General features: G+C 39.2%; 1 protein-coding gene across 1 annotated transcript; it reads left to right on the top strand.

Moving 5' to 3' along the window:
• Positions 1–81: 81 nt before the first annotated feature.
• LOC146461466 (enoyl-[acyl-carrier-protein] reductase, mitochondrial-like) lies at positions 82–9,458 on the top strand. Its single transcript, XM_085086858.1, has 10 exons — positions 82–251; positions 504–601; positions 1,951–2,085; positions 3,796–3,939; positions 4,834–4,936; positions 5,930–6,032; positions 6,422–6,495; positions 6,662–6,722; positions 8,198–8,270; positions 8,794–9,458. Exons 1-10 carry the CDS (start codon positions 100–102, stop codon positions 8,958–8,960), a joined length of 1,110 nt encoding a protein of 369 aa, XP_084942984.1. The 5' UTR covers positions 82–99; the 3' UTR covers positions 8,961–9,458.
• The last annotated feature ends 1,790 nt before the right edge of the window (positions 9,459–11,248 follow it).

The following is an 11,248-nucleotide window of genomic DNA, read 5'->3' on the forward strand; positions in this document are numbered from 1 at the left end:
ACTTGGTACGCCCCCAGTGCTCTCTCACTTGGCACACCCCTAGTACTCTCACACGGCACATCACTAGGAAAGGGACTGGGATCTAGATTTGAAACCAAGATGGCGGCCACAAGAGTGTTGCTGAGGGGTAGTTTCGTGGGACCAAAGTTTGCAAGAAAAACTGCTCATCTGAACTGCCTTTGCCGATTTTTCAAAACCAAGTCTGAGTCGTTAGTTTATTCCGAGCATGGTGACCCGGAGAAAGTTCTAAGGTGAGAGGTGAGATCTCCAGCTCCGGTGGGGTTTAAGCTTAAATTGTCATGGTCACATTGAACTTAATTTCATCTGGTATTAAAGATTGACGCCATGGTACTATGTATCATCAAGATTTCCACACAGCCCATACATTAATTATGTAAACATTTTGCGACTCAAACTTCATTGATGCACATCGTATTTGGAAGAGGGTTAGTATGACAGTGGTGCATGTGTAATCACCATTTCATTTCATTTACTGCTAATAGGTTACAGAAAGTGGAGGCAAACAACTTTGGCTCGAGGTCTGTGTTATTGCACATGCTTGCTGCTCCAATAAATCCTGCTGATATCAATCAGATACAAGGTAAGGCTAAAATTCAATAAAATTGTTGTTGTCTCGGAGTCTGAAGGCAAAAATTTGATTTGAACTGTCAAGTTCCCTGGCAAATAATCCATGTTAGGATACACATAGTCTCCCTACCACATATGGAAAAGGGGGTTAGTTCCATAGAAACTGTGGTCAGTGGGGAGGGGGAGTGGAAAGGAATGTTTGGTAATGATAAGGTAATTGGCCTGGGAGCATTCGGTTTATGTGTCATGCCGAAGATACGGCAAGAGTTTCGAACTTCCACACCAAGCCGAAACCGAAGCACCTATGCCAGGAAAATGTTATGCTGACCGCCTGTACACTCTAATTCCTACACCGGGAGTAAAATCCTGGATATTTTTTTTGACAAATTCAGTTCATTTGAATGGTGGAAGTTTTCAAAAACCTTGGTAACGTTTCGTCACGCCATCATGCCTATGAGGTAATCTAAACCCAGGCCTCCTTACCCTGCGTCAAAGACCACGATCATGTGCCAGTACACTGAACAATTTAGAAACCACGCCGAAGATCTTTGGAAAAACTTAAATAAAATGCAGCCTTGGTATTTTTAATTGGACCACTATGAAGAGATTCAAGTACTAATGTTTTTAGTTTTAGCCCTTTGTCAGAGCAAATTTGCAAGGGCTGGTACTGGAAACATCAGTGCAAATCTCTTTACGGTGGCCAAATTACCTAATCAATTCTATCGATAAAACCAAACATTTAGCAGTCTCCAAATTCTAATTGACTTCATTGGCTTTTATACAGAGTCATATTCTCTTTCAGAAGCATGTCACAGAAATCATTTCAAGCTGACCAAATGCTGGCACTTCGACTCTACCCACTATATGATGAGGGGAGGGTGGGGGGAGGGCTATTACAAAATCTTGAATACTTGAGAGAAATGTGTGAAAGGTAACTAATCACAGAAGAAAAACTGAGTGTGAATCAAAAGGTTAAATGACATTGGCCGTTTTTAAGCTAGAGACGTTAAAGTCATCTGAGACGTTAAAGTCATCTTGAGACGACTTAACGTCTAGTATAAAAACGGTAAATAAGACAGACACATATTTTAACGTCAGACGACTTTAACGTCTTTAGTTCAGTGCGTCGTTTAGACGCACTTAACAGACAACTTAAACGTCTCAGACGTTAAATGCGTCTAGACGACTTTAACGTCTCTAGCAATTGATGTCAAAGTGAATAATTATATAATATTTGAACTGTAGGTGAAAGGTTTAAAAAGATGGAAGACTATCCCCATTGTTATAATTATATGCGACTTGTAGATCAGGAAAACAAACAGAATTTAAGGCTGTAATTACATGTGTAACTGTTATTTTAAGGTACATATGGCATTCAGCCATCCTTACCAGCGGTTGGTGGAGTCGAGGGTACAGGGGAGGTCACAGAGGTTGGAAGTGAAGTGAAAGAACTCAGCAAAGGTGACCAAGTGGTGCTAAGGGCAGACCTATGTTTAGGTTGGTACAATTTTTGTAATAATAATAATAATAATAAGAATGAATAATAAGAAAGAAGAAGAAGAAGAAGAAGATGAAGAAGAAGAAGAAGAAGAAGAAGAAGAAGAAGAAGAAGAAGAAGAAGAAGAAGGAGGAGGAGGAGGAGGAGGAGGAGGAGGAGGAGGAGGAGGAGGAGGAGGAGGAGGAGGAGGAGGAGGAGGCTACCATCTCGAGTTCTCTCAACATAGTGAGAACTTTCAAAGCTACCGTCAGTTGACTTTCCTTGAGGGAATAGCATTTCTAAGGAGCTCAATATAGTTTTAGCATTAGAGAGCTCTAGATTGTCTATAAGATTTTCATATTTTATCGCTAATTTCTTTTTAACTCACCAGTTTTCTTTTTATAGTTCCTTCAGATTGCATAGGTTACACTGCACGCCCAGGCTATGTGGTTCTATTTTAGCATCCATGCATTTATCAACTGCACATAATAATAATAATAATAATAATGGTTTATTTCCAGCATATTTACATGGTAGCTTTACATCTGGAAACTAACTTCAGTAAAATAGAATACGTAGAAAAATTAAGAGCTTAATACAAATACACACAGATGCTATTTGGAACTATAAATTATCTATAAAAACCATGTTCAAAATCTCATGAAATCTAATTATAAAAAGTTAGTATTTTTGAATGTTAGCTGCACTGTTTATAGGCTTTGTCCCTCAAAAAGTCTTTTTAAACCATTCGAATTGTGTAATTTATTATCAGAAATAATCAGGTTGTCCCAATCAAACAATCATTGACTGTAATTGGATAAACCTGCCAATGGCTATTCCATGTATTTTTTACATGTAAGCAGCTTCATAAAATCCAAACTTTTTCCATACTTTTGGCCTTGCTTTGTGTGTATGGATTTGTTTTTCAGATCAAAGATATCATGTGCCAGGGTACTGGACTTACATTTTATTTCCTTTTATTGATTGTTATTAGCGGAAATGTGTTATTTTCCGTGACACCAACAAGCATCAAAATACCTACTCTCTGATTTTCTCGCTGAAAAGCTAAACACAAACCACTATAGCATTGCACCTCCTCAGTGTTTTGTAATAATTCAACATAATTTTTATTCTATGTTTTTAGTTATCAAATGAATTAAAATCTTGAAAAACAAAACAACTTACTTTAATATTCCAGACATGTTTTAATGGTACATCCGTCATCGTCAGTATGACAGTTATGAAAACAAGTGTTGAATTTTATAGCGCACAAGTCACAATGTATACGTTACATTATGTTACAGAATATTACCTGACATGGATTCAAAGTTATAACGGAGCCAGAATGCACGTGCACCTAACCAAAGTGACTGTAAGTCAAGGTGCCTACAAGGAAAGCATCAAATTAATCTGTTTGATCTGCTGATTGAGGTCGGGCTTTTCCCATTTTATGTACATAGATTCTTTAAGCTTAACTTAGTAGAGCCCCGCAGAATCTAAAATTTTGAAACAATCTGTTGAACAGGAGGCACAAAAAGACTCTGAATTCTGAGAGGATCTGTCTGTCTGTGCTCATGGAGGCGTTTAGAAAAATGGCGGCTGGTTTCACCAATGTGGCAAGCATTACAACTTACACAAGAAAATTTTTATACAATTCGCATACAGAGCTTCTCAGGGATTGAATTAAAAAAAAAACGTTAGTTGATTTAATGTACTTTTTTAATACCCAGGGTCTTGGAGAAGGCACCTTGTGGTATCAGAGGATCAAGTTTTGAAAATTCCGCCTGGTCTCCCTGTGGATGCTGCCGCCACAGTGAGTGTAAACCCTTGTACTGCTTTCAGAATGTTGAAGGACTTTGAACATCTTGAGCCAGGTATTGCATGCTTGATTATATTGAGCAAGGTTGTACATAACACAGGTAGAACATTTCTTTCAATTGCATGATGGTGATAAAAATTGTAAAGCTTCCGACTGGCCTAACTCCTAAAGGGTTCACTCAGTTGTACCATTTTAGAAGCCTGGATTTTATTTCTTGGCATTCCTTGCTCTATGTCAACTGTTGAGTCTCATTAAGGATGGTGCCTACTAACACCAAAGTGTTTTTGCAAGGGTTTTAACTATGTGGAAAAAGCAGTTCTTAGCCAGGGCTATTGAATTCCAAAAAGAAAATTGGGTGTAACCACACATTTTTTAGAGATAATTAAGCAACAATTGTTCTAAAAAGCAGCAAAATACAAAGCAATGTGTCGTGTTGTTTTTTTTTTTTTTTTCAAATTGAAGCTTTATTATCTCTGAAAAATGCATGGTTACGCCAAATTTTCTTTTTTGATACCAAAAGCACTTACTAAGTTCTGCTTTCTCTGCAAAGTTTTAAACCGCGCAAAAATATCCCTGTGTTAGTAGGCACCACCCGGAGGAAACGCGAGTATCTCGAGATGCGCAGAATGTGTGCGCAGTAACAAAAGTAGGCACCGTCCTTAAGCCACTGGTAGCCACCCTCTGAAAGTACGAAATTGTTTGCTCTACTGATGGAGCTGTTGCTTACAGAATACACTAATTTCAAAGTCTAAACTGTTTAGCAAAGAAGTGCTTTAAACAAATTTCCATGGAATGTAACATTCGTGAGTTGAGGGGTACCTGGAAGGGTCATTTACAAGAGTTGTATTCAACAGAGAATCAGCTAATAAGATGATTATAATGATGGTGATGATGAAGAATATTTTTGATTATTTATTTCATATGTAATAACCATACGTCCTTTGTTAAGGTGACACAGTGATTCAAAATGGAGCCAACAGTGGAGTGGGACAAGCACTCATCCAATTAGCTGCAGCCTGGGGAATAAACACTGTCAACATTGTTCGTGACAGGTAAAACTAATGTAAGTGATTGACTTGATCCACAAGGCACTGGGTGGAATGTCGACAATGCTACACTGAACAGACTCTATTGCGTTCAGTCTATGTCACGCATGACCAGTATTTCCAAGAATCAGGAAGAATGAAATGAACATTCGAATTCGAATAATGTCCGGCATTTGAATGGAATTTTGAGGGGCATTAACTGAAAAAAAAAATCAAAATACTTGGGAAGCAATTGTTATTTTTGAAATACATAATGCTCTAAAGTTAAAACAAATTCATAGCTTTATACCGTCAACAAACTAGGGTAATTTCTACGGGAACTCTGAAATCTTGCTGGTGATGTTCAAAACTGACATGTAAATTCAAATTTCAAAAATCCTGGGCCCAGTTGTCCGAAGCCAGATTAAGCTAAACGGTTACATGTATTTGCTTTGAATTCTGATTGGCTCGTTGCATTGTTTACATCTGTTGTGATTGGCCAGAGTAATTACTTTGGTTTTGGTTTTACGACAGTCAATTGGAAACCGCTCTATATTTTTTATTCTTTCTGCCACTCACAACAATCAGATGTGAGCCAGTAGTGGTAGATCAGAGGAGGATCCCCAAGTTACTCTCAAAGAAAATTCTAGCTGAGACGGTTTTTTAAATTAATATGAATATATGAAACATATGTTTGAAGTGCAGGTGAAAGATTAAATAGAACAAAGATCCTTTCAGTTGGTAGAGCACTGCACCGGCACCGCAGTGGTTTTGGGTTCCAATCACGTTCGTTCAAACCTGAATTTTATTCAGGCTTCCTTTTCGCAACTGCCCTAGTTGCGAAAATGACTGCGAGGATCTTTCTTCTATTTAATGAAACGTTTTTGTTCCGACGCTATGGGCCCCTACCTTACGCTAATATCGGATCCGCCAATGGCCAGACAACTCTCAAGGATAATGTTAGGGATGACAGAGGGTAGATTTTTTTCTGTTCTTATTTGAAAACGTTTGTTTCATTAGATCAAATTTGGATGAGCTGAAAAGTCACCTCACAGACCTGGGAGCTAATTATGTCCTCACAGAGGAGGAGTTGAAAAGTTCCGAGATGAAAGAAATCATGAAGGTCAGTTGCAAACGAATCCGTGTGAACAGTGTGAATAGGGAAACTATTAAACAACAGTCAGTGTGAACACTGAAAACGCAAACTTTAAAAATATGAAGCAAAAAACGAATCCGTGTGAACAGTGTGAATACGGAAACTATTAAACAACAATCACTGTAAACACTGAACATGCAAACTGAAAAAAAAAAAACAATAAACCGAAGCAAAAAACGAATCCGTAGGAACAGTGCAAAAACGCAAACTTTTGAAAACACATTTGTATGGAAAGGGTGAAAACGGCAACATTGTGCGTGTGACCGTAAAATATTCCTCTTATTGCAATTTTATTCCTAGCGAGTTTGATTGCGAATTGAGAATAAACATATTGTACTGATTTTCATTTACTGTAGAGCATCAAACCTCCAAAACTCGCCCTCAACTGCGTTGGAGGAAGGAGCTCGATGATCCTTTTCCGCTACTTGGGGTAAGCACAGTGTGAAATTGTGATGTTTTTCCCGGTGTAGTTCTCTAAACCTTTTATGCATTTACTTGTTGCTGGATTAAACGGATGGACTATGAAATGATGAAAATGGAAGTACTTTTTGTCGCTTCCGCGAAAATCTTTTCAAGATAAGTGTTTCTGTTTCTAGGACAAAAGGAACGATGGTTACTTACGGTGGAATGTCCAAACAGCCTGTTACAGTGCCTACGGTATGTTGGCAGTTTTGTCTGGTTTTATCTTCACAGTATAGAGCGGTTTTCAATTGAGTGTCGTAAAACCAAAACCAAAGTTATTACTCTGGCCAATCGCAACAGATGTAAACAACACAACAAGCCAATCAGAATTCGAAGAAAATACAGTACATGTAACTGGCGCCAAGAGCGGGAAAACGCTTGCGGCGAAAACACGATTGGTTTTGGTTTGGATTCCCATTGGTTGAGAAAGTGGCGCGAGTTTTGTTAACCAATCACTGAGCGTAGTAATGCAAAACCAAAGCAAACGCGAAATTACTTTCGACATTCAATTGAAAACAGCTCTATATGATAGAGTGTTACAAACAAAACCACAGTCTTGCCATGTCGCTTTTAATCAATCAACATCGTGGAACATTATTTTACTAGTTAAAGGGGAAGTATCATGGGGGTTTTTATATCTTTTGTTAAGACCTTAAATTAGCTGCCAAATAATTCTAGAATGACAAGAGGAAAGAAATCAAATCAATTCTTGAAAGGAACAATTCGTGACCTGTTCTAGCGCATTTTGGAAACAAAAATGCGAGAACTTGAAAAACATTAGCCTAATATTTTTCAAGTTTCAATCCATACCGGCCTACTCTGTCTCTGGCAAGAGGCAATAATCGACAGTTTTGTTGTACTGGGGTGATAATTTATAACAAACTTGACAATTATTTCGTTGTTTCTGCTGACAGACGAACATTTTTGGGTTTTGAAATGACAGCAAATTCGCGTGATACTTCCCCTTTAACATGCTTACATCCATGATAAAGCATCGCGGTTATGCACGCAACTAAAGCCGTAATATTCTTCAGGCTTTCTTGTCGCAACTTGATAAGTTACACGTGTGTGGGTAACCGCGATAGTCGTTGACAGAGGAAGCTCTCGCAAGCGGACACCCTTGGGACGCGATAAAGGCGATAAAGGTGTCCGTAACTGGAGCTGGCCCCTTACAAGAACGGTTCTCATAAGCGGCCGCTTGAGGTGCAAGGGATAGTTGGCCGCTTACGGCAGCTTGCCCAGCTAACAATAAACATTGGGAATGCAAAAACACCGTATGAAGTGATTTTTTTGTTTTATTGCCTAATGCAATGCCGCGATAATCAATTACACACAGGTTACTGGGAACAGGCCATTTACCCCCAACACACTGCTATAGGATCGACGATTCTAAAGGCACCTTGCTTCGTTCCTGTACGGCTTTCTCCCAGACCTTCATGGTTTATTCGTATTGTTGATGTATCCGAGCCACTTGTTACACGTGACCCGAAGACGGATTGACCGAGACGAAAGACGGAGAGGCCTAGGAACTAGGGAAGAAGGCATCCACTGTGCTACAGAGGAGAAAGACAGTTTATGTTATACGCTATGGTGCTAGGGCACTGAGAAGGCAGGTGCACAGTTTCCTGATATAAAGTCGTTAACACTGTTTCTGTTTTCTTCCTATAAAGGGCTCGCTGATATTTAGTGACGTTAAAGTACGAGGTTTCTGGATGTCCAAGTGGAATCTTGATCATCAGAAAGGTACGCGATTACGAGTAGACCCGGGATTGGAACAGACTACAAAACAGTCTTTGTTTTCTCTTAACGATCTCGCCGGGAAAACACGCGGCAAAGTGCAGCGCATTGCTACGTGCGAGTGAAGCCCATCTTTTTCTCCGAAGGCCACGCTTGTTCAGATGCTTAACCCTTTAAGCCCTAACAGTGATCAACATCAAATTTCTCCTTGTAATATCAATGCTTATTCAACCCCTGAGGTCATGAGAATTAAGCATATGACCAGTCAAGGTGAATTTTCTTGATATTGTAATAGTTTCTCCCCAGTACTTTTATAAGAAAAGTATGAGGACTAGATAGGAGAATTTGTTCTTTGATATTAGGGGTTTAAGGGCTAAGCATCTCATGAAATAACAAACATTGTGTTTTAGTCAAGATGGGTTGCAACTGACTATTGAAAGTACTATTGTGTTTGTTATTGTTGTTGTTGCTGTTTTGCCATGTTACGTTTTGTGCGATCTACTTTAATTCCCTTACTTGTTGTTTGTAGATGATTTGCGGGTAAGCATGCTGGAAGAAGTTTGTAAAATGTTCCAAGATGGACACCTTAAGGCTCCACCCTGTACAAAGCATACACTGGAGGACTTCAAGACGGCGCTATCTGAAGCAGTGAAGCCACTCTCAAAGACCAAGCAGCTTTTAATATTAAATGATTAATATGGATTGTGTGAAAGAGGCATGGTGCTTCACGACGCTGACGTTCCTTGAGGCAACTTCGAAGATTACTCTACCAACGTTTTTAGCTGCTAAGTTTGCCCATTTTCTCGGCCTGGAGTTGGCAGTGGTTGAGAAAACAGAAATGATTCTTTTAACCATTTGCTGGTCCTAGCCTAATCAAAGTACAAATCTATTCGTTGTCGAATTTCTGAAGAAGATTATGCTATGTGAAACATTTTAACAAGGAGATGATGTGTTTGGTTCGAAGAAACACTTGATGCGCAGAAAAATGGAAGATACGGATTTTTCGAAATGTTAATTGTAAGTACTCTTCTATTTAAATGCAAGTGCGTGCATTTTTAACTGCAATAGACGATTTCCGTTACCAGATTGAAGAATGTCAAGCCTTTGAAATAGACGGCTTCACTAAGTAAATTTTACACTTAAAATAGGCATAACGCCTCATTAATGAGAAATAAAAGCTTGGTTGAAATTCTTTCTCGTCTAAGCGTTCAGTCTCCCAGACAATACGACCTTTTGATCTTTCCCTTAAAATGAACCAGGACTTTAACTTCAATTTTCCTCAAGTTACACAAAATTTCCCTTTCCCAAATTCATGCTACGGTTCCCAAGCGGGGTCTCCAAAACGAAGAGCGAAGATCTAAAACTGAACTAGACGTGGGACGTTCGCAGGTGTCACAGCAAAGTTCAGTCCTTTCTACAGTAGGCATAACCCAGTTCGTTTTGTCAACAAAAGATGTTGTCGAGAGAGAAGCCTGCTTTTCGCGCAAAGTTTTTCAAACTTGCGCCGTTGACGGTCTTTGGTGGTAGGTAAGACTCGCTGGGTACGTCTTCCGCCGAAAGAGCAGATGTTATGCTCTGTCCTGTTGACTCTTGATCCTATTTATTAGGATACTGTCAATCGATCATGGTTCTCATAAGTATCTTTACCAAATTTTGTCCATGTCCTAACAGTTTTTCACGTAACTTGCTCAAACATTATAGATTGTAATTTAGACTTCCAAAGTTTCCAGCCCAGCAGAAAGAAAGAAAGAAAGAAAGACAATAATTGAGAAATAAGACGTAAAAGGTCCACAAAATGAATGATTTTCCAGTAATCAGAGACCCATGTATTCGCAAAGGATTTTGGGATCGCCAGGGGGCAAACATTGCTAGTCGCTAGAAAGAAATGTATGGCGTTAAGTTGTTTCTTTGTCAAAAGCAGTGGTTTTGGACAAAGAGTAACGCATTTTCGCCGTGATTTTGTGAGAAGCGGAGGTGACTAATGTTTGTGCGTGGAAATTGTAAGTTTTTGTGTGGTTGATGCGATAAAATCTATCGATAAACACTCTTGCGTAAGGTTGATTGTGAAATCTACTGAATCTACATCAAGTTATTGTATTGAAAAAGTACAAACTTTAATAGGCAGCTTAGGTGTAAATTTGAGGGGATTGACTCAATAAAGCCTTTTCAGTCGTAATTAAGTGTGTCGAGATTGTTTTCTGTTTAGTTACGTACGTGTGTTATAACTTCATGGGTGCTGAAATTTTACCCAAAAAAGGAGAGAAATTATTGTGCGAGGGGATGGAAATTACCGAGCTATTGCGCTGTAGAGGGTTGAAACCAGTGATAGCGGTTGACAAGGGGAAAATTTCCCATGGCCAGAGCAACGAGAATGCTAACTCAGGATAATTGTCTGATCATTCTGTGGCGTAATCAAAACACAGGAGGAAAATACTAACTGAAGCTCCCACTACACAAACCTCACAGTTACAGAGCGGATCGGCGAAGCGATATTAACAGAAACACAAACGGACTAAAGAGGACTTAAGCCCTCAATTTAACGCATTGCATAGCTTTCAAACAAGCTACAATGATAAAGAGAGGATCAAAAGACAGATAGCCGTGATAAGAAACACAACATCTTGCGACAAAAGCAAATAGCCGGGCTCAGCAACACAAAGGCTGCAAGATACATGTACACCGTTCAAATCCTATCCTTACAGTGATAGAAAGAGAGGCTTTTCTGTCACCGGATGCACTGAAATGGACCATACCAAACGCCACAAAGTACATAACAACGGCAGTCGCTAAACAGAAACAACAAGAGTTCTAATAAACGATACGCATAACCCAGAAATGACCTTTGAGATCAAAATACAAAACATGCGACAGTGACCATCACGCAAATCCTCCAAACCATAAATGGCATTTAATAAGAAGAAAATCAAGCTCTTAAAGAAAATATACGGGGGACACCGCTCATTTCATAAATTAATAAAGAGGGT

The sequence above is a fragment of the Pavona decussata genome, unplaced genomic scaffold (genome assembly GCF_977016875.1).
Source record: "Pavona decussata unplaced genomic scaffold, jaPavDecu1.1 SCAFFOLD_198, whole genome shotgun sequence".
In the NCBI taxonomy this organism is placed as follows: domain Eukaryota; kingdom Metazoa; phylum Cnidaria; class Anthozoa; order Scleractinia; family Agariciidae; genus Pavona; species Pavona decussata.

What these genes read in the sequence shown, in the direction of transcription:
- LOC146461466 (XM_085086858.1), top strand. Translation starts at nt 100, where the DNA reads ATGGCGGCCACAAGAGTGTTGCTGAGGGGTAGTTTCGTGGGACCAAAG. An exon ending in TGATATCAATCAGATACAAG is followed by an intron (nt 602 to 1,950) that starts GTAAGGCTAAAA and finishes TGTTATTTTAAG; the next exon opens with GTACATATGGCATTCAGCCA. An exon ending in AGATGAAAGAAATCATGAAG is followed by an intron (nt 6,033 to 6,421) that starts GTCAGTTGCAAA and finishes CATTTACTGTAG; the next exon opens with AGCATCAAACCTCCAAAACT.